At 41.5% G+C, this 21,582-nt stretch overlaps 1 protein-coding gene and 1 non-coding gene across 3 annotated transcripts in view; both read right to left on the bottom strand.

The window, feature by feature from the left end:
- Positions 1-3,993: 3,993 nt before the first annotated feature.
- Positions 3,994-4,102, bottom strand: LOC116819813 (U6 spliceosomal RNA). The gene has a single exon (XR_004372487.1). It is a non-coding gene; the product is annotated as a U6 spliceosomal RNA (small nuclear RNA).
- Positions 4,103-8,900: 4,798 nt separating this feature from the next.
- NEXMIF (neurite extension and migration factor) overlaps positions 8,901-21,582 on the bottom strand; it is a 250,744-nt gene continuing 238,062 nt past the window's right edge. For both annotated transcript variants that reach the window (XM_075068797.1, XM_075068796.1), the window contains 2 exons: positions 15,522-19,812; positions 8,901-14,917 (listed from right to left, as the gene is read on the bottom strand). In XM_075068797.1, the coding sequence (XP_074924898.1) occupies positions 14,818-14,917; positions 15,522-19,812 (4,391 nt within the window). In that variant the 3' untranslated portion in view covers positions 8,901-14,817. The remainder of the gene's footprint in view (positions 14,918-15,521; positions 19,813-21,582) is intronic.

Here is a 21,582-nt window from a genome sequence, read left to right on the forward strand (position 1 = left end):
TCCCACCGAAAAATATGTTTCCATAGATTTTGAAATTGAATCACAAAAACATTTATATTCATATTCTATCCCACAAAACTTCAATCTTGGCCTAAATTACTTGAGTGTGTCTTAAAAACATTTAATCTGTCTTTTCCAAGGGTGGAAAACAAGATTCATAACATGCCTAAGGTCAGGGGAAAAAAAGTTTATTGAAAATTAGTCAATACCATTTATGAAATGTTGTGTTAGAATTCAGTTGCTTTCGCTCATTGATCCGTAACTTCTGTTTGGAAAATTCAGATCAAAGAGTTATTAATAGCTATTTTTAGATGACAAGGCTTTGTTGTTATTGGTGTGTTTTAACATGATACCCATTTAACCTACCTTATTAGTACTGAAAATAACCAGCAACTTTTAGCTAAAGAAAAAAAATATTGAGGGTTGGGTTTTTTCCACAGTGTAAGATCTTTAAACACGTTGATCAAACTCTGGGTGACCATTTCATTGACACATGCCAAAAAGGAGAGCAGTTTTATCTGTGTCTCGCTCCAAATTACTCAGAAAGTCAACATGTGTAGTCTAGGTCTAGTTCAACAGGAGCTTCTGTAGGGTGGGGTAGGACGTAAGCTGTCAGTGGACACGGTCCGCTCTAAAAAAATAATCTGCATTTATGGGCTTCTGCAGGTGAGAACAGGCGTCCATGTTGGCCCCATTTTAGCAGGATCAATGAGTGTCTGTTTTGGGGGCCATATTATGCATTTCCAAAATGTAATTGCTTTGAAATGGGATTGCTCCGTTTCAGAATATTGATCTCAGAACTGTGATTCTGCAGGCAAACTGAGGTGGTTTCATACTGAGTGATACCGAAATTCATAAATAACTACCTCACTTTGGGCCAGGTCAATAGGGATCTGACAACGCTGCTGCTGGAAGTGAGACAGCTTGTGGAGCTCGGGCTGTCACACTAAACACCGCAATGTGGATGTTGCTGCACTGGCAGAGGCTCAGACCAACCACCCGAGCTCAGACCCAGGAGGTCTTGTGGGTCCAAGCTCAGGTGGCTAGCATGCTGCTATTTTTAACATACTAGCTCAAACTCTGCTAGCAGGAGTCTGTCTACCTGGGCTGGGAGGCTTGCTCCCAGCAGCAGGGTAAACATATCCTAGGAGTCTTGACTTTAATGGGCTTCAAATCGGGTCCTGTAACAAACAAGAAATGTGGAGAACCATTGGAAGAGAAGGATTTCCCATTGGATTGTAGATCCAGTCATTTAAAGTGTGCTGCTCTTGGGAGAAATTGTGCTAATGAATCTCTAGCTCTAATTATCATAAAACAAGGCAAATGGCCAGACTAAAAATAGTCACAATTACTGGGTTTTTACCCACAAAAGCTGATGCCCAAATAAATCTGTTAGGTGCCACCGGACTCCTCATTGTGTTTGTGGATACAGACTAACACAGCTACCCCTCTGAAAAGGAGTTTTGGGATTACTTGGCCAAAACTCCTTTTCAGAGGATCACAGAGAAATTTTAAAGCAAGATTATAACATTTTGTTAGCTAGCTTTTGACTGATAATTGATTTGCAATTTGCCAGTTTGAATACTGGGAAATGGGACAACACCAAGGAGATTCTTAATCTATTTACATGGGCTTTGAATATGGAGTGTCTCAAGGTCGAATCTTAAACCTGTACTTGCTAAGCAGCTCCTCAATTCTGTCAGAATTGGTTAATTGGAACAGATCCGATAGCTTGGAACAACAGTTTCCTTAGGTAATGCTGTAATTGTTATCAAATCAGTGTCTCTGATAGAGTCAGTAATTCTTTGCTTCATGTTGTATATTTGTTCATAAACACATGATTCAGTTTAACATGTATGGACTATTATTATCATTACTGATTTTAAATAATTAGCTCAACAGAAGTTTACAGTAATTTGACCAGTAGCTAAACTACTGAAAGTTCTGGGAGGCACTGTTGTTTAGTACAGTGGCTCTCAACCAGGGGTCCGGGGCCCCCTGGGGGGCCGTGAGCAGATTTCAAGGGGTCCCCCAAGCAGGGTAATCATTCGACTCGCTGGGGCCCAGGACAGAAAGCCAAAGCCCCACTTCATGGGGCTGAAGCCTGGAGCCCTTGAGCCCTGCAACCCAGGGCTGAAGCTGAAGCCTAAGCAACTTACTTTTGCTTTTATATTCAGAAAACAGTTGCTGTTGCACACGTGGGCTGTGGAGTTTTCATAGCACGTGGCGGGGAGAGGCGCTCAGAAAGAGAAAGGTTGAGAACCACTACTGGTCTAGTAGTCACAGCAGACAGGACCTTTATGTACTATTTCCAGCTCTGCCATGGACTTGCACTCCCTCTTCCACTGCAGCAGATACAAGTGTCTTGTCCTCACTTGAAGGTCCTTCACAACTCTGCCCTTTCCTGCTAATGTACTGTTGTATCTTAACTCATTGTCCCTTCACACCCTCCAGTCTGACAAAAATGCCATCCTTGGTTACCTATTTTTCTACCGCTCCAGTAACTGCCCTGGTGCTTTCTTCTGTCCTGCCTCTTACACATGGCACACTCTGCCCAAACTAGCTCAGAAAGCTGCTACTCTGTCCTCCAAAACCCTTCTCAAGAGCCAATCCTACCATGAAGCCTGATACATGCCAGCTGATAATAGCTAGTGAGGAGATCAGTTGGGATTTTGCCATCAGTATTTTTTTTGTTTGCTTATTCATGTCCTAAAGCTAAAACAAAAATCAAACTTTGAATGGATTTAAACAAGCTAATTGTGCACATAACTACTCTGTGTAACCATGGTGTTCTTATCACATTACTCTCATCCTCTCACCCTAGGACCTGCATTTGTTTGTTATACCCTGTTGTATTTTGTCTTAAATTAGATCGACAGCCCTTGTCCCAAAGAGCATGTAAGTACTGTACAGCACTCAGCACAATGGGGTCCCAGTTCTTATTAGAGCTTCCGGGTGCTACCATAGTACGAAGAATAATCACTAATAGGACAGTAGTGACCATTACACCCTGAAACAAGGGTTTGCAGCACCTGGCCCATGGTTTCAAAGCCTTGTCCAAGTGACTAGCAATTGAGTGATTAAAAGTTTAATTGAATCCTTTCTGGCTCAAGCAAATAGCTTTATACATTTGAACATACTGTTAGAATTTTTATTCCCCTCTCAGCCTCAGGTTGGCTAATCGTGCCTAGAACAGCATCACAGAATAAGGCAAGATTGGTTGGTGAAAATCTACACTGAATCTGGAAAAAAATGACTTGCCACTCAGATGTTAGGTGGTTTGGTTTTGTTTAATCAGTTGTTGCTTACTTTGATGGGCTAATAGACAACTAGACATTCAGAGAAAGTAACTCTGCTAGAGTTCTAAACCCTGGTCCTAACAAAGTCAAAAGCAAAGCTCCAATGAAACCAAAATTTGGGAAAAACTAGCTTAATATTTTTTGTCAAGTTTAAAAATGAGGAAAACCACCAGGCAGCTGAGATGCTTTATTGGGGTTTTGTTGGTTTTTTGTGTGTTTGTTTAAACTCGTTTAAAAAAAACCTGGGTAAACTAGTGCAATAGCAATTTCATTGATGAGGTCTGAAAGAGCAAACCTATGTAAAGCAATATAGGTATCTCCAATGGGTGTTCTATCCCATGAAGGACGAGGACGCACCAGAGGAGGAGGCTTCCCTGTCTTCATGAAGCACCAAAGTGGTGAGAAGCTGCAGAGCTTGATGACCACGCTAGGGAAATGGCCTCTTTACCAGAAAAGTGTGCAGAGGAGGAGGGTGTGGGATTCCGGGAGGGGACTCCCCAGATAAGAGCTTTACGTTCAGGGACAGTGTGAGGGTTAGCACCTTTTACCCTAAAATAGTGGGCCAAATTCTGATGCAAGTCCAGAGTAACACTCTTGAAGTCAGGGTTTACACCCACATAATTGAGGGCCCCTCCGCAACATAGATGGGAGGAAATTCCACCAGTTGAAACCCACTAAGTTCCCTACTTGTTCCTCTGTTGTGGGACGCTTCACGAATTTGCATGTCATCCTTGCGCAGGGGCCATGCTAATCTTCTCTGTATCGTTCCAATTTTAGTATACGTGCTGCTGAAGGGGTTGAGCTTTTCTCACTTCAGTCTGCCAGAAGAAGCCAATGAGTTCCATTCCCTGCATTTGCAGATTTTGTGGGATCCGAGGGTCATTGTGTAGATACTTTTGCCTCCACTTTGCTACCTAGCCTCGCTGGTCCCCACAGGAGCTAAGCTTCCAGCTGTTCTCTTGACCATGGCTGCCTAAGGCAAAATTCTGCGGCTCAGAGGGCAAAGCAATACAAGATAACACAGCCTAAGGCTATATTGACTTACATTGGGTTTTGTCATAGTCTGGAGGGGGTGAAAAAGGAGGACCCAGCCAGCTTCTCTACTCCATCCGCTCCCAGGTCCAACCGTCTTTCTCCAGCTCATTGGCAGCTGAACACCATGGAGTGCTGGGAGGAGCATACTACTGGGGACACATGCCTAAAGGACTTCCCCATGTACCCAGAAAAATCAAAAGATCATTGAAACCAGTCAACTACCATGCAGTGTGCAAAACCCACTGAACTAACCATATCATCTTATCAATGGACCCCTTGTCTTCCCATTCCCTTCTCCCCTCTTGTCTGTCACCTCCTGTCTGTTTTTAAGACGGTTAGCTGTTTGAGGCAAGCACGTCTTTCATTTGTTCTCTAAGCCTTTAGCACACTGCCAGGGGCTAATAACACAATGAAAAAAATTAAATATTATTAACAACATCACCACATGCTTGTGGAGGAAACAGTGAGCAGTCATGTAGGTGGAAAGAATTGTCTTCAGGAGAAATTGTCTTCAGGGAGGTAGAGAAGCAGTGACCTTGTGTGCTCACAGGAAGGTATTTCATATGTGGGGACAACATGGAAGAAGGCATGATGATAAGGAGCCTACATGGGTATGATGGACTATCAAGAGCAAGCGGGGCAGGCTTCTACATCACTCCTGTGCTAAACAACTGGTGGGACTTGGGACACTGAGAACTGAGTGAGAACATTCATAATTATGCTCTAGGGTGCATTTCTGATTTGAGGCAATCATGGCATGAGAGTCTTATGAGGGCAGAGGTCCAAGAGCTCATAGCAGGAATGAGTCTCAAGGCATAGCTGGCATTTAGTGAAGCAGCAATACTCACATTGTTTGGTTGTATTACTGCAGCAGGAACAAATTGGTGTTATCATAGAAAAAACCTGCAACGGCTCGCATATTCTTCACCCCTCTGTGAAACAATTATCCATTGACAATGGCTGTTTGTTCTGCCTTCACATATCTGTTGAATAGTCTGAACAAAGGGTGATATAAAATGGATATGGATGTCCATGCAGAGGTTACATTTGCAGTCAGGAAAGAGGGTGGGGTAGTACAGTGTGTTAACACACTAGCCTTTCACTTCTGTTGGCCTCGCTTCAAATTTGGATGCACTCACATATGAAATGAAGCTAATGGGCTCAAGATGCTCTACCAGTATATGCTTTGGCACACACCACGAAAACATCAAACAATACATTGCTGGGAAAAATGCTCCTGCAGCCCAGAACATGCCAGCAAGCGAAGGGTTAATAAGCAACAGAAAGGCCAGCTACTGTAATCACAGTGCGATGCTGGAGTAAAACAAAAAGTTTGTATTTCCAGAGAGGGCACTGCTGAAAGCTGGGGAAGTGAAACTCAAGGCTCACATTTCTGAGTTGGAAAGGTGCTAGAAGCTGGGGAACCTGCTTAGCTGAAAGTGTCTCAGCACTTCTGCAAACCAGTTCATACGCTAGCTGTGACAGTGGTTGCATGACATTAGCAAACTGGAAGTAGGATGTTCCCAAGAAAGAGAATCAGAAACTAAAGTGTCCTTGCACAACTTCTGCTTTGGTCATGCCTGTCCCTGTGTTCATATTCACTCAAAACTCTCTTATGTGTAGTTTAGAAGGTGGCTGAGATGTGCCGTAGGTACATAAACGGCGAGGTTTAGAGTCTGGTTTAAGGGGCCAGTCTGCTGCTGACAGCCCTAATGAATACAATGGGGGTGAAAGGTGCAGGTCCACAGCCTGAGTAACCATCATACTCAGGGGTAGAGGAAGTAGTAAAAGAAAATGTCTGCATAATCATCTGAATTCTGAAGTGAATTTTGATTTAACTCTCTTCATGACCCTTTCGTGTTTATTTGCTGCAGCCACTTGAGCACACAATCATGCTGTATTGGTTAGTTTCGTAAACCATCCAATCAGGGCATACAAACAATACCACATGATATATGTAATTATCCAGCGCAGCCTGAATTGTGACTATTCAGATCTTGCAAATACTCTGCAGATGAAGAATTATTCTCTGAGGGTGAAATTCCCCACTGGGGTTCAGGGACAGCACAAGACCTCTGTATGACTTGAGCTGCACAGGGCTCTGCTGGTACAGCAGCTGTATATGGGTGCTTAAGCACATCCTATGCACACAGCCAGATTAAGGCATAGGCACTATAGGTCCATGCCTACAGCCTCAGCTCCTGGAATCATGGGATTATGTCATAATCTCAGTTTTCATGTATTAAAAAAAAAAAAGCAAAGCTTCTTGCCTTCATGGTTGCAGAGAAAATCTCAAAAACATGACCTGAGAGTAACTGATGCCGCAAAGTGTGCCTGAGTCTGCAGACAGTCTGAAATAATAGCTCTCAGGAGAGAACTGCCCATTATGTGGCTCCAGTCTCCTCCAAAACAGGCATGAAAGGGCTGTACCCTCTAGGTCAAGCGATAGGCTAGAATGACAATCATAAAAGGGAGAGGAGCCCCACATCCTGGCAGGTCCTATGTCAGGGGATGGATTTAATCAACTAAAGTGGTCAGGGCTCACAATTCTGTAATGCGATTCCCTCAGAGCCACAGTGCAGGTGCTTCCAGCCACTCTTGGAGTCAGTCCTCTACAAAGAGTTCCCAGCAGATGGTTCTCTTGAAGCCATAGATGTTCTTTACTCATAACAGATTTTTCCAAGACAAATAAAATTTTTACAAGTCACTCTACAGAAAAGATACAGGATTCCTGGCTGCTAGGTGGGATTTTAAAGGCCCCAGGGGAAAGTCTTGAAACCCTGTACTCCCTGGCACATGATCAGAACAGTTTTTAAGAGGCAGCATTCTGTCCCAAAATCCTTCAAAAACTGTGGTCAGTGCAAGGGCTTTCTATGGAAAAGCAATAGTTACGAGTCTGGCAGTCAGCTCTTCTAAGGCTCGGACATTCATCCTCCCACCCACAACACAGCAGAGGATGAACATGTATCAGAGACACTTGGTATTACTGCTGAATGTCTCACCCATGTCCTTCTTGTGGCTCACACATGCAGTGGAAAAGGTCTAATTTGCTAACACGTTTTCCAAATTATTGCAATCAAAATTAAATATTTATAAAAAGAAATTAAATGTGATTTTAAAAGAGAAGCAGTTTGTACAAGTGGCAGAATATAGACCAAGACATCATCTTTTCACACAGTACTATGGGATCTTTAATTTTTACCTGGACAGTGCTCCCTCCACCCCCACTAGATGGCCAGAATCAATACTAGATTTACAATGGTGCCACTGGCACCAGGCCCACAGTCAAAAGGGGCCCCAGCCCGCTCTTCTCCACCCCTCTCTCCCCATGGGGTCAGAGGAGCTTGACGCTGCACTGTGTGTAATACTCCTTCAGCACCTCTAATAGTGCAACACTTCACACTGCGCTGCAGCCAGTAAGGGGATACAACCTCCCAGTCTTCTGACTTACAAGTCAAGGTGTTCCCAACTGAGTCACACCAATTCAACATTGAGGCCCTCATCTAACAAAGCACTTAGGCATGTGCTTAAGTTTAAGTAAATGAGTTGTCCCAATGAACCTACACACATCCTTAAAGTTAATACGTGCTCAAATGCTTTGCTGGAATAGGTCCCAGGTGAGGAAAAGAGAAGTAGCGGCTGAGTCTCATCAGCCATCCCAGCATCCCCACAATCCTACTCCGGCTGCCTTACCTAGGGGGTAGCATGGCTGGGAACACTAAACAGCTCAGATAGAGAAGTGCACCTCTGTGCAGCAGACAGCACGTGAAATATTGTCTTGGGGGAGCACATGCTAATCTTTTGCTTGCCCAACTCCCCTGCAAGTCTTATGCCTGCTCTCAGCCACAATGCTCTGTGCAGGGCTGGCTCCAGGCACCAGCGAAAAAAGCAGGTACTTGCGGCGGCCAATGGAAAGGGGCAGCACGTCCAGGTCTTCGGCAGTAATTTGGCGGCGGGTCCATCAGTCCCCCTCTTCCTCTTTGAGCCGCCAGCGATGTGCCATCGAAGAGAGAGGGAGCGAAGGACCCGCTGCTGAATTGCCACTGAAGAATGGAGCAGCATGATTGAGCTGCCGCTGAAGTGCCGCCGACTGGCTTTACCTTTTTTTTTTTTTTTCCGGTTCGCCACTTGGGGTGGCAAAAAAGCTGGAGCCGACCCTGGCTCTGTGGGTGCTGCATCTCTAGAGCTTGTCCAAAGAAAAGCGGGCAGAGGGGGACTTCGGTCTTGAAAATGTATCCCTATTTTTAGACCAACTACAAACCTTTTCCAATTCTGATGGACTTTCAAATTTCAAAGAAACTGAAAAAAAAATTCAGAATCTTTATGAATTCCCCTGCTCCCCCAACCAGCTCTATGCAGTTTGTCCCAACCCTCCCAGCACAGCTCTATGAGCCTTATGGCCCATAGACTAACATGAGCCCAGTTAAACTGACCATCAAAAGGTTATAATCAGGAGTGCGCAAGAGACTCCATTACTCATTTCTTTCTAACAATAATGATTTCTATTATTACAATTTCTAATATTCAATAAATGAGTTTAATATCTTTTTTCATACAGGATCTTAAAATGAGATTTTTAATTTTTTTATTTATTCCATAAACAATATAACAAAACTCAGCAAGTTAACAATATGACATTTTCACCATACAGAGTCAGTCACAAATATTTAAAACCTTTGCAACAAGAACAACAAAACCAAAAATATTACAAGAATAATTTACAAGAGGATCTATAAAACAGCGAAGCGCTCACAAATTTTCCAGTTTCCTTTACACAATGTCACTACACTCTTTCACAACATGTCTTTTTATTACAAAATTCCCAACAAAAGTTTAATTTTTTTCTTTGTATTTTGGTTTTTAAAACCAGAAACTTTTAAGTATACATCCTTTTATTAACACCCGGAGGTGCAAAAAAAAGGAAACCTCACACATACAAACACTTCACAGCACTTTTCTAAGAAAAATATACACTTACAAAATATTTTACAAATTGGCACACTTAAAAATATACAAGATTTTGTAGGCGTCTTAGAGTGATCCTTAAGAATTATACTTCAATTGACTCTACAGAATATTTATAAAGCTTATTCTAAAAGAAAAAAGGCAAATAATTTCCAAACATGTTAAAATTGTAGTGTAAAATGTTAAACAGAAATGGATATGTTACATTCATAAAAAGGGCCATTTACTATTTCTGAAATGCTCAAGGGGGATAAAAGTTATTTTTAGCACCATAAAACAGTAGCAACATACTAAAGAGGTGCCTCTAGTTCTATGGAAGTTAACTTAAGGAGCAGTACATTCAAATCTCTGTAGGCAGCAGTCAAAATGTCTACAGCCAGTGCTGCAGGCAGTGAAATAGAGCATCTCCTTACCCTGCTTCCCACTGGGAGTAAAAGACAAAAGGAGTTTAACTGGTATCTTTCTTTTTTATTTTATTTTTTAAAAATCTTCCCTTTGTGCTTTTGAAATGTACATTTTTCTATCGAAGGGCAGCAGTGAATACAAATTTTATTTCTTGTTTCCTTTTGCACCAAGTCTTCAGAGGCTCAGCAAACGTGTCTAGCAACCCAACTATCCTGTAAGATTGAGGGCACCCTCCTTTTTATAGATCCAAATTCTCTTAGATGGCTGTTACTCCATTGTCATTAGTGTTACTTGTTTACCTGAGAAACAGATTTTAAAAGCCTTGCTTCTACCACTGACATTGTATGCTATTTATTTATTTTTTGCATTACTTTACACACTGAAAAGATAAGGAGGCACATTCTCAAATAAGATGTCAGTGGCTTGAGCCATGCAACTTCCACTAGACTTTCTGGAAGCTGCACAGGAAAAGTCCAGTGCACTGAGTTGAGAAAGTACAGCCCAAGGGCCTGATCCTGCACCAACTGAAGTCTATGGACCTGGTTCTCTTCTCATTTACAACGACTTCAATGGAGTTTCTGACTTACACCACTGTAAGGCTTTGATCCAGCAAAGCAGATAAGAATGTTTGAAGCCTGTGACTAGTCCCATGGGACCTGTCATGTTTGGTCAAGTACTTAAAGTTAAGCACATGCTTAAGTGCTTCACTAGACTGGGGCCTAAGTGAAAGATGACTCTAATCCAATGGGGGCCAATGCTGAAACTGCTGAAAATGTCTTTATTTTGATTCATGGTAGGTTGAGTTATAATACCAGAAAACAGCAGTAAACTTGACATTTTAAACAAAAAAGTTACGCCCATGGTGATTGTTTCACAAAGCAAGCATCATCCAACTGATCCCAACATAACTTTTTTCCCTCTCTGTTCAGGCCCCGATTCAGCAAGATATAAAAGCACATGCCAAAGTTTAAGCACAGGAGTAACCCCACTGGCTATAATTGGACTATTCACATGGTTAAGTGCATTGCTGAATCGGGGTTCTAATTCATGATTTTGGTTCCTTATTCAAGAAACACTATGATAAAGGGGGGCGCATGGGTGGGGGAGAATACATAATTTTATGCTTTATGATTACTCAAGTTCATTATTAATCTTTTTGTCTTTATAAAACCTCTATATGCAAGTACCGCTAACAAAACTAGGGACACTGCGAGTTGTAATTTAAAATCACGTTGTCATGGGCATTTATTTTGAAAAGAAATATTCCTCATAGTGTATTTACAAAAAGAAAATGGAGAATTTGCCTATAAATGCAGGAGGCACCAGTCCCGCTAGAACCAGGATTAGCAAATGCAGCATTCTCCTCACCTTGACTCTGTCCAGTACAGGGATTTTTCTCACTTCAATTCTTGGAATTGGAATGAGAGCAAATGAAATTGGGCCACATTAAACTGACCCAGTTTATGCCAGTCTAAGCCAGGCTAATAATGGGAGTGGGGCCTTTTAAATTGAGTTGTTTGTCCCTGTATGTATTCTAATTTATCTGATGATTATAACTCACCGAAACTGAAATCTGCCAGAGTTGCAGTACAGTGCATTGTAAGAGAATAAGGATACTATGCAATTTATATAGCATCCTTCATAGAAAGGATCATAAAATGCATTTATAGTAAGAGTCAAACAAGATACACTGAAAAAAGGGACCTCAAGGCAAGCTGTAAAAGGGAATGGCTTAGTGGCTTGTAGTGAACATCCCATACTGATGAGCCAAACCAAATGAAATAGTGCAACTGTGGAAGATCCTGAGGAGGCCGACTAAAAGGATGCAGAGTGGAGACGGGAGGGGATATAAAGAGAGGGAAGGGTGGAGTGAATCCTTAGAGATGAAAAAGTGGCAAGAGGCCAGTTAGTGACAGGATCCTGGAGAGGAGACTCTAGCTGCAATATTTTGGACGTTCCAGAAATTTTGAGAGTAGGAGTATGCAAGAGGGAAGTGCGCTAATCAGGATAATAGAATAATAAATGGTGAAGGCAGGAATGAAGTTTTTGACAAGGAACAAGATAAAGAGATTATGAAAATGTTCTCGAGGTAGCTTTAGGCAGGCGCACAGAAAAGGTAAACAAGGGTAGAGGACAAAAATTTGGTTCAGGGAGAATTCCAAGATTTCTGGCTTAGGAAGCCAAGTTAAGGGGTTTGTTAGCAGAGGGACAGTGGAGTCACAGGTGGAGCAGGGTCAATGTTTTACCCCAAAGGACTTTTGTTTTCCGGCATTCAGTGGCAAGGAATGATTGCGCAGTCCAGGATGACAGAGTCAAGGAGGCCAGAGAGATGAGAGACAGAAGGCTAAGAGAGTGAGTTAAGGGAGATGGAATCTGCAATTAATATTGTACTGAAATGTATGGTAATTGAGTATTAATGGAGTTTGCAAGATACAGTACAATAATTGATATGTTTTATGTACTGTATTCATGTCCTATTGCACATTTCTCAAATCCATAAATATTGCTGTATGTTTCAGTACAATGTACCTTATTATGAGTCACATAATTGTATGTTAAACACATGTAACACAATGAAGACCAACAGAAATGTGCTTTCAAAATGACAGGTCTGAGTCAAAGAGCAGGAAACTGCCATTTTCTAGAACTGGGCCTGACCTGGCTCCATAGGAGCAGCAGCCTAAACATCCAAAATATCAGTGATCGCAGGTTCCTACCCCTCCCACCCACCATGTGCAGAACGGGAAACAGCTCTGACAAATCTTAGTTAGCAACCCTTATTTTATAGAGCATTTAATCTCTGATTACCACATAAATACAAAATACAACAGAGACTTTGTAATTACATATGCCTGGGCTGTCTCTTTGGGATCCAGATGTGGACAGGACCCTTTGCATGTGAATGTCTCTACCTGTAACACTGATTGAGAGAAAGAGTGCTGCCTCTTCCCACACATCACCGGGGCCCTGTGGATGTGGAGAAGGGCAGGGGACTGGCTGTGCTCTGTGACTCCATTTTCTGCCACAGTAGACATCCAAGCAGGAATTAATACTGTTTAACACAGCTCTGAGTTCCTTTCCAGGTCGCTACTATGTAGCCACAAGGGGAGCCAAGCCATAGAAACATGGCTTAAGCAAAGCCGTGCACCTAAAGGTGGGGCCCAGCAGAGAGAGCTGTAGAGCTTTTGCTTTAGCAGTTCTGGGGTCCCTTCGACCTCAGTCCCAATTTGCTGGATTTTCTGTGGGATGCTGCACTCTGGCTTGGGTCCCATTAATCAACAGTTAGTATGAGATTGCAGAGCTACCATAATCTGATCCAGAGTCACTCACTCCAGGCAGAACTATAATGTTATTTTTCAGGACAAATCAACTAATATGATACTTTCAGAGTAATTACAAAGCAGATTAGTAGTTAAGTAAAATAACGAGTTATTAAAGAGATGAGGCTAAATTAAACCCCCAGTATCTGAACAACCCCAAATGCTAAGAGAGTTTGGATCCAGGTCAGAAGTTTGCAACTCAGTCCCATCTCTAATTTTCAATACTAATAAAGTGGGGAATAATTTAATATCAAAATGTATAGCCACCTCCAACTCTGCCATGAATATTACAGAAAAAAATCTGACTAGATCAAAACCACTTCCGTGTACAGCAAACACAAAGTCTATCCCTATCTACTTTGAAATGCCGCCTCAATACTCAGGAATATGTTGAGGAAGTGATCTCCTATTAGATTGCTAGTAAGGCCCTTCTCCTTGTACCCATAATTTTCTATTGCATAAATATGTGACCTAACCTTACTTTCCTCTGCTCTCATTAGCTCCCCAGTTAGCAGGTCTTTTGCATATCAAGGTTTCATAATAAATCAGCAGCAAAATGCACAGGCTCTCAGTTGCACAAGGAAAATAAGTGAATTTTTGTTTTGTTTTCTTCTCTTGAGGGTGAGGGCATGGTGGGGTACCAATAAGGCCTTCTGAAAATCCTTTTACAATTCAATACTTCTCACTGTCTTAATAGGGTCCAGTTGTGTGTGATCTGGCCTCGATTTGGTGAGATCACAAATATTTCCGTTTTCTCTTTTATTATGTACCGAGTCAAAGAAAAAAAACTGTTGTACTGAAAATTGCTTTCATTTTAAAATTTCAAACAATATTGGCATTGCAAAGTTAACCACTTAGAAAACAGCAAAGCTGTGAAATGAGAGCACTTCTGACAGGATCAGCGTAAAAATATTTAAGAAACTTCTCAAATAAAAGTAAATAGCAATAAACGTATGAAATGTAGTAGTTCTAATTTTATAACTATTTTAGAATTTATCCCAGGTTATTATAAAATATATAAAACTGAGATACAAAGTATCAGCAATATAACTTTGAACTTTAAATGATCTTCAGCTACAGGTTTTGCTTTAAGAAAACAGACACTTGAAAAGCAGCTGTTCTGTAGTCTCTAAATGCAGACACTTGAGTCCCTGTCAAACTTACCTTGGGCGATTTTCTGAATTCCTCCAACATTTCAACTTTCTGCTATAATGAAACTCAAAATTTCATCATTATGGTTTTTTTGCTCATGTTTCTAAAGAAAGAACATTAACATTTCCCAGCTTCAAAGTTTTTTTTTTTTTTTTTTTTTTTTTTTTTTGTGAGCTTTAAACCACAGGGCAAATCCATGAAATGAGGTAAGTAAATTTGGCACACTTTTAGTTATGTCCATAAAACTTTTGGTAAGTTGTATAAGTGAACAACATCATTTTCACTGTGAGTTACAGGTGCTTTCAAAGGGGGTGGTTAATACATAATCACTGGAATGTTTATAGTAAATCAAAAGGCATAGTTCCAGAAAACACTCACAACCCAATGTTGATAGAGAAGTAAAAATATGTACAATACAGTCACTTGTTCATAGTTTGGCACAATTTTTGTTGTTGTTGTGTGTAATAGTGCATAAACTACTGTACAGCAGTATGACTTTTAAAAGTCTTTCACAGAGAATACCAGATTAGGTTTGCTTTCAAAGAATAAATTCCCACAATTTCAAACTCTTCATTTCAGCACTTACATTTCAACATACCACAAGGCATATTTTGAAAGAAACAAACAAAAAACAAAAAAAATCAAACATCAAATGCCTTTCTAGAAAAAGGAGTCTCTTCTTCAAACACAGGTAAAACCAAAAATGTTGTTTCTGCTTTAAGAAGAATGTAGTCTGATTCCCTGCAGAAAAATCAAACATTTTATGCCATCTTAGTTAGCTTGTGTGGAGTCACCACAACAGGATCATATGCTCTAAACTCTGATACAGTAGATGAAGCTTTATGATACAGGTTATGATATAAACAGCAGAGGGGGCTAGAAAGCATTCAAAATTGCCACATGAAGCTCGACTATGAATGAGTTTTCATTTTCAAACTAAAGAGCCTTTAGTTAGATATCTTGGCTTTTGGATGCATAACCTCTTTTTTTGTGTTTTGTTTTATACAAAATGTTCAAAAAAAAGTCTTTCCTTTTCAAAATCATTAAAAAGAGCATGTAATTGTTTTGTTTTTTTCAATAAATAAGTAATTAAAAACTGAAGAAGCCAAACAGCAGAAAAGAGTAGCCTTGTTAGTTTTTTAACCCCAGCCAAGCCAGAAAATGGGTCATTCTTTTAGGTAGCTTGCAAGTAGTAAGTATTTTCATGCACTTAAAAAAAATTGTAAAAGGGGAATGTCTCTTTCATGCAACTCTTGCTTTCAGGAAGGAAAAAATGAGGAACAGTGGGCTTAGCAGGTAGTAGGAAAGTTAAGGGTGCATTCCAGCCAGTTTGGTGCAGCATTACCTCAGTTTTTCAAAAGAAGCTGTCACAGATGGGTCCTTATGGGTCTGTTCACGGTCTGTTCGCTTTACTTTACAGTTCTCATCCCTCAGTGATTTAGAACTTGATTTATGACGGTACAGCTTTTTATGGGTAGGTCCATTATTGCCTAAAGTGCTCAGGTTACTATAGCTTTTATCAAAAAAGGGAGAGTGAATGTCTATATTGTACCCAGTTGAACAGTTGGGGTGACTGGGATCACAAGTTGTGGCTTTGCCATTATTTTTGCTTGAGCCCTTGTTGCTTGACTTGTGATTCTTCGCAGTTCCCGGGGAATTACCATTTCCCTTTTTCTTGGACTCTTGTGATGTCCCTGCCAAAATTTTAAGAGTTTTCAATTTCAGGCTGTTAGATTCAGGCGACCGGAATATACCTGGGACGCTGTTATGGCCTACAGGCTCCCACAAGGGTTCGATTGAGGCCATCATAAATCTCTGAACATCTGCCATTCCAGAGGCAATGTTAGATAAAATATTGGAAGGTTCCTCAAATTCCCTTTGATCATCATCAAGGAGATTGTTCGTGTTTGCTACACTAGTTTCGGACCAGCCTGTACTATTGTCTTTTCTTAGTGACCATTCACCAGATAGTCCATTATGTTTCCCTGTCTTTACAGAGATTGGGCTGCGGTGCTGAATGCATTCAGCTAGTGCCTTTGTTGTTGAGGCTGTATTATTTAACTGATTGACTATCCTGCTGCCAACTGCTTGAGCCTTTTCACCATTGACTCCAGCTGCATTTTTCCCTTTCCTTGTTGACTTGGGAGTTTGCCTGGAATTCTTATTTTGTTGTTTATCAGTTCCTTTGTTAGTTTTAGGAGATTTTTTCCTAGTGTTTTTCTGGGGAGAACTTTGGTTTGTACCTACATTCTTGCTGGATGAACTTTTCCTCTTAGATTTTGACACTTTGCTATTGGTGCTAATTTGACCAGATGGCTCATTAAATGTTGACAAGCATGGACTTTTTTCAAGGAGGCTAACAGAATCTTCATCATTGAACATATGGAACTGAAACTGATGATTATTTAAAGTAAACCCATTATCTGCCTGATCTTGGGTCTGGAGAACCCCACAGTTCCACTTGACCTTATCAGTATTGCTTAGCACAGTCTGAGTGGTCTCCTGAAAACCTTTCAGATTGCCTAGCGATTTGGTATCTGATACGGTTATCTGAGGGGAAAGGTTGGGGGTGTCGGGAGGAGACATTTCCGAAAGCGATGACTGACGGAACTTATCAGGTGTGAAGTTGGAGATGTCTAAAAGGTCCGTAGACTCTTTCAAAGGGGTTATTTCATCTATGCTTTGTTGGATCACTAGCTTGGGACTGCAGTGGGCCAAGAAATCATCATTAATATCATCTTCGCCGTCCTTTTCACAAGACTTTAGACTTAAAGAACTATAATTGCTCGAACTAACTGACAATGAGCCCACTGAATCAAAACTAATGAGTCTGCCATCATCTGTACTTAGTGTACCTCGTTGGAAATGAAAGCGCCCCTCTCCATTATTAAAATGACATGACTGATAAGAATCATCAGACTGCACTTGGTTATCCGGCACATATTTTTTTTGGTATAGCAATTTGCTGCTATTCAGATTTACTTGACTGTATCCAGAGGCTGGGAGGTTGTCTGGTCCTGCCGAGCCACCAAACTCATTTGATAATGCAGAAGCCTCCCTCATGTCACTTGCAAATTCCTGATGGTTGCTGCTGGCAGCCTTGTTTGCTGGCCACATGCTATTGAAGTTGCTCTGCTCAATTTCTAAGTGGCCAGGTGACTGCTGCAGTTCAGATTCAGAAGGTGGGGACAGCACACAACTCTGGGCTGTCTGCAGAGCAGAGAACTGCTTTTCTGCCTGAACAATGCTAGGGAGGGAATGCTGCTGTTCAGCGGGATGTTGGGTGAAGTATGAGATACCAGTGTTACTGGACAAATCAGAAGCATCTAACAATGTCTGCAGATACCCACCGGGAATCAGGGGTACATTGGTGGTGATATTAGCGGGTGGTAGAGGCTTGTCTGGAGAGCAGGTGGCTGGCAGGAAAGCAGAATTTTTAGCAACCTTATCCTCATGGCACTCAGAAATATGGGAGCTGTCTGAAGCACAAGGAATATTTTCATCCTTCAAACTAGCTGCTGTGTCCTGATTTTCCAAAGCAGGGGAGATTTCTCCCGTATTTGTGGCAGCTTTGATTTTCTTGCATTTCAACCGGGCTTCACTTTTGAATTTGATTCGGCGTAGCACTTTCCTCTCTGTCCCCTTATATTCCCTTTCCTGTGATTTGTACTTCACTGAGGCAATGCCTGAGATGTCATTTAAATGTAATCCATTTGCACAGCTGGGGGTAGCGATGGCTAATGTCTGCATCCCTTTCAGGCCTGCATCCTCTTTACTGCTGCAAGGCTGCTTCTGATCAGAGGAGCAGGAGCCCAGTTTGTTTACTGATTGCTCAATGGCTTTAATTCTTTGAATCCTGTGCCTGTTTGCTAATTTGCATTTTCGCTTTCTCGGGTGAGGGAGGAATGAGACATCCGAGCCATTAAGATAGAAATTCTGTTTGTGATAGAGAGACGACCTAAGATAATCCATCCGGCTCTGCTGCCTCTCTTGCCAGAAGCCCTTCAGTGGGGCCAGTTTTTCATATTTGCTGAGCAGTTCCTCACTTAGAGTAACAGTTGTCTCATTGGCATCGACTTTACTGAGCTTCACCAGCATATGCTTCTCCCCTTTAAATCTGTTAATGATGATGTACTTGATGATAACCGGAGGCTCCTTGCGAGAGATTTTTCGCCTTTTCTTTGGGCACCATTCATCGTCATCTTCCTCTTTGGGTCCATCTGGGAGCCACTCTTTCTTATCCAGAATTTTCTCACTCTCAATGGAATCCACATCGTACAAATAATCGTCGCTGTATCGCACTTTCCTCTTTGCCCGCAGCCCATAGTTCTGCTGGATGAAGGAATTGGAATGTTCCCTGGACAGATACCTGCTGCAGTCCTTTATATCTCGCAGCACATCATCCGAGGACTCCGTGCAGGTGCTGTCATCGCTGAACTCCCCAGAGTCCTCTGTGGAATTCACAGAGTCCAAGAAGTGGCTCCTTTTAGAGCCTATATACTGCACCACCTCTGTACTGTTGCAAGTTTTATTTAAGGCAGCTTTCTCCTCCTCCTCCCCATCCTCCTCCTCTCCGTCCTCCTCTTCCTCCCCCCAAATGACGCCCTCTTCAGATTTGAATTGGGAAGGGTCAGCACCACCACCAGTCCCCCTCTTCAGGGTGCTCTTGCTGTCCCTTTTGGTGCAGTTGCCAAACACGCTGGGAAAGAAGTTGAACTGGGCATCCTCTTGCAGGGCGTTGGTCTTCTCCCTCACATTGTCTTGGAAAGATTCATATCTAATCTTTAGGGAGCAGACGTCACTTCCCAAGGTTGAATCATCATCATCGAACATATAATTATCCACGTCTTCCTCAGAAAACAGGTTTACAGAAAGCTCATTTTTGGAGCAAAGGTCAAGCAGCTCTATTTTACTTTCACTAATGAAAGATTCGAAATAGCCCCACTCCTGGTTGGGATTTGTTAGCAAAGGTTCCTCACCGTTGCATTTGTCTGATAGTAATCCCTCGTAATAATTTTTCTGAGTGGGGTCCTCTGAATCACTGTCAGATTTCTCTGCATCTCTTTTGTCTGCTGCCCTCGATTTATGCATAGGGAAGCTTAAAAGCTGGTCTGAAAGCAGTTGATCCCCATATCTCATGGTTTCTCCTGTGCTCATGCAGTGAATCCCTATATCAGAGACTGAACAGGTGTCATAATCCCTATTTATATCACCCACTTTCAAGCTTATTCCCGGCTCTGCATCAATGCCATCCTTTGATTCAATAAAGCAGCCTAGACAGGTCCGGCTTGGCTGCATCAAGCAGTCACCAGTCAGAGCTGACATGCCTCCGGGCTCCATAATTGTGAATGGAGCCTTCTCACAATCGCCTGGCAGAGACCAGGAGCTCATGCCCTTTGTAACACAAGATGTAAGAGAAATAGCATGTGCGGACGAGTCATCTGAAGTGTGCTCAGGTACATCAGTGAGTCTCAGAGGAGAAGGAGGGCTCAACAAACAGGGCTTCTTTGAATTCAGAGGAGGCAGCACTCGGTGGCACACTTGATTTTCCTTCTGAGCTATTGTCAAGGCTGAAAATGTAACCGCAGCATCTGCAGCAGTGCAAGGCTTCTCATCACTGTCTGGGTCATGTGATTCTGGAGGAATTGAAAGAAAAAGGGAGAGTGGAAGGGAGGGAAAAAGAGAAAGAGTTAGTTTAAGAACGTTGGGATTCTGATCTGATTCTTTCCCCCTCCTCTTGCTATATTTTGGGAGATGACTTTTGCAAACAAATAAAGAATTTGAAAAACAGCAGTGTTTTGCTTACAAGACTGCAATGTTTAATTTGTGTAACTAATTGATTTTGTGATGTACAAAAAATACAAACATACTACCCCTTGTAGCCTCCTTGCACATGAACAGGGTTGTATTTAAAATACATTGATACTTGTTTATTCAAAAGAATTACATGTTGCTAAGTGGATACCGTTATGTCAAATCTGAGTAAAATGTAGATTGTAAAAAAAAAAAATCCAAGTTTAATAGAAATGTTCCTATTAACATTTTTTAAAATGTCACTGCAATGGAAACAGGTACTTAAATATCTTGTAGATGTGGGTTGCAAACACATCTGCAAATTGTCAGTGCTCAAGAGTTAGATGTTAACCTGATGTAAAACTGGCATTGTTCAAGCTGAGAGAAATGCAAAAAGTAAAGCAAATGCGATACAGAAATAAAAGTAAATTAGATTTTAAAAATTATTTTCATTTTTGTAATTAATAAGATTCTTTTATAGCGACATAGGTAAGGAATTATTTTAAATAAGATTTTTAACCTGATAGAGTCCCTTTAAAAAAATTATAAATATAGACCTTTGATATCTAGAGAGAATTTAATTTGCTGCATCTTTAAGCATGCACTGATATCTGAGTAAGAAGAAAAATTATATATATATATATACACACACACATACACCACACACACACAAAATAAATGGTCTCTTCTATTAATGTGGAGACAGATTCTGATACCCTTTCTCATGTTCAGTCATCACTTACATTTTAGGTAGGTCTACTGGAATCAAATAGACCACTCAAGGCACAAAGGTCTACTCAACACTAGTGAGGGTGGCAGAATCTGACCCATACTGAAGTACCAAATACAAAAAGACGTAACCAACAATGTGTATAAAAAATTCGTGAGTCTAGTGGAAATGGTTCAAAGTGCCAAGAATAGGACAAACCCTGTAAAAGGACTTGTGCATATGGAAAGGTCTGACATTCATGCAATCTACTACAGTCACCTTTATCAAGAGTATTTATTTTACACTGAAACTGATGAGAAACAACTAATTTAATATATTTATGCCAATTCACTAGCTGAGGATCTAGCCCATAATGTGTTTATGCAAACACCCACAGAGTTATACAATACAATATAAAGTAAAGAACAAATGTGTTACTGCACTGTCAGTGAGGAGAAAGCTAGAACACAAAAGTCAAGAAACTCAGACGATGAAGGTTTTCAAAGCAGCACGAACTTAGGCACATCGCACATTGAGCATTTATTTAGTAACACAGGCAAAATTCTGGGGCTGTTGGAAGGTCCACAGTGCAGGGGTTAAGATATGAATCTCCATATCCCCCGGCACTCCTTGCAGATTAACTCTGCAGTGACTCTGGGTATGTCTACACTTAAAACACTGCAGTGGCGCAACTACACTTCTGTAGCACCTCAGTGTAGACGCTACCTACGCGGATGGGAGGGGTTCTCCCATCAGCACAGGTAATCCACCTTCCCGAGAGGCAGTAGCCTGGTCAACAGAAGAATTCTTCCATCAACCTAGAGCTGGTCTACATCAGGGGCTAGGTCAACATACTACGTCTCTCAGAGGTGTGGATTTTTCACACCCTGAGAGACGTAGCTGT

This window comes from Chelonoidis abingdonii, chromosome 8 (assembly GCF_003597395.2).
Source record: "Chelonoidis abingdonii isolate Lonesome George chromosome 8, CheloAbing_2.0, whole genome shotgun sequence".
NCBI classification, from domain to species: Eukaryota; Metazoa; Chordata; order Testudines; family Testudinidae; genus Chelonoidis; species Chelonoidis abingdonii.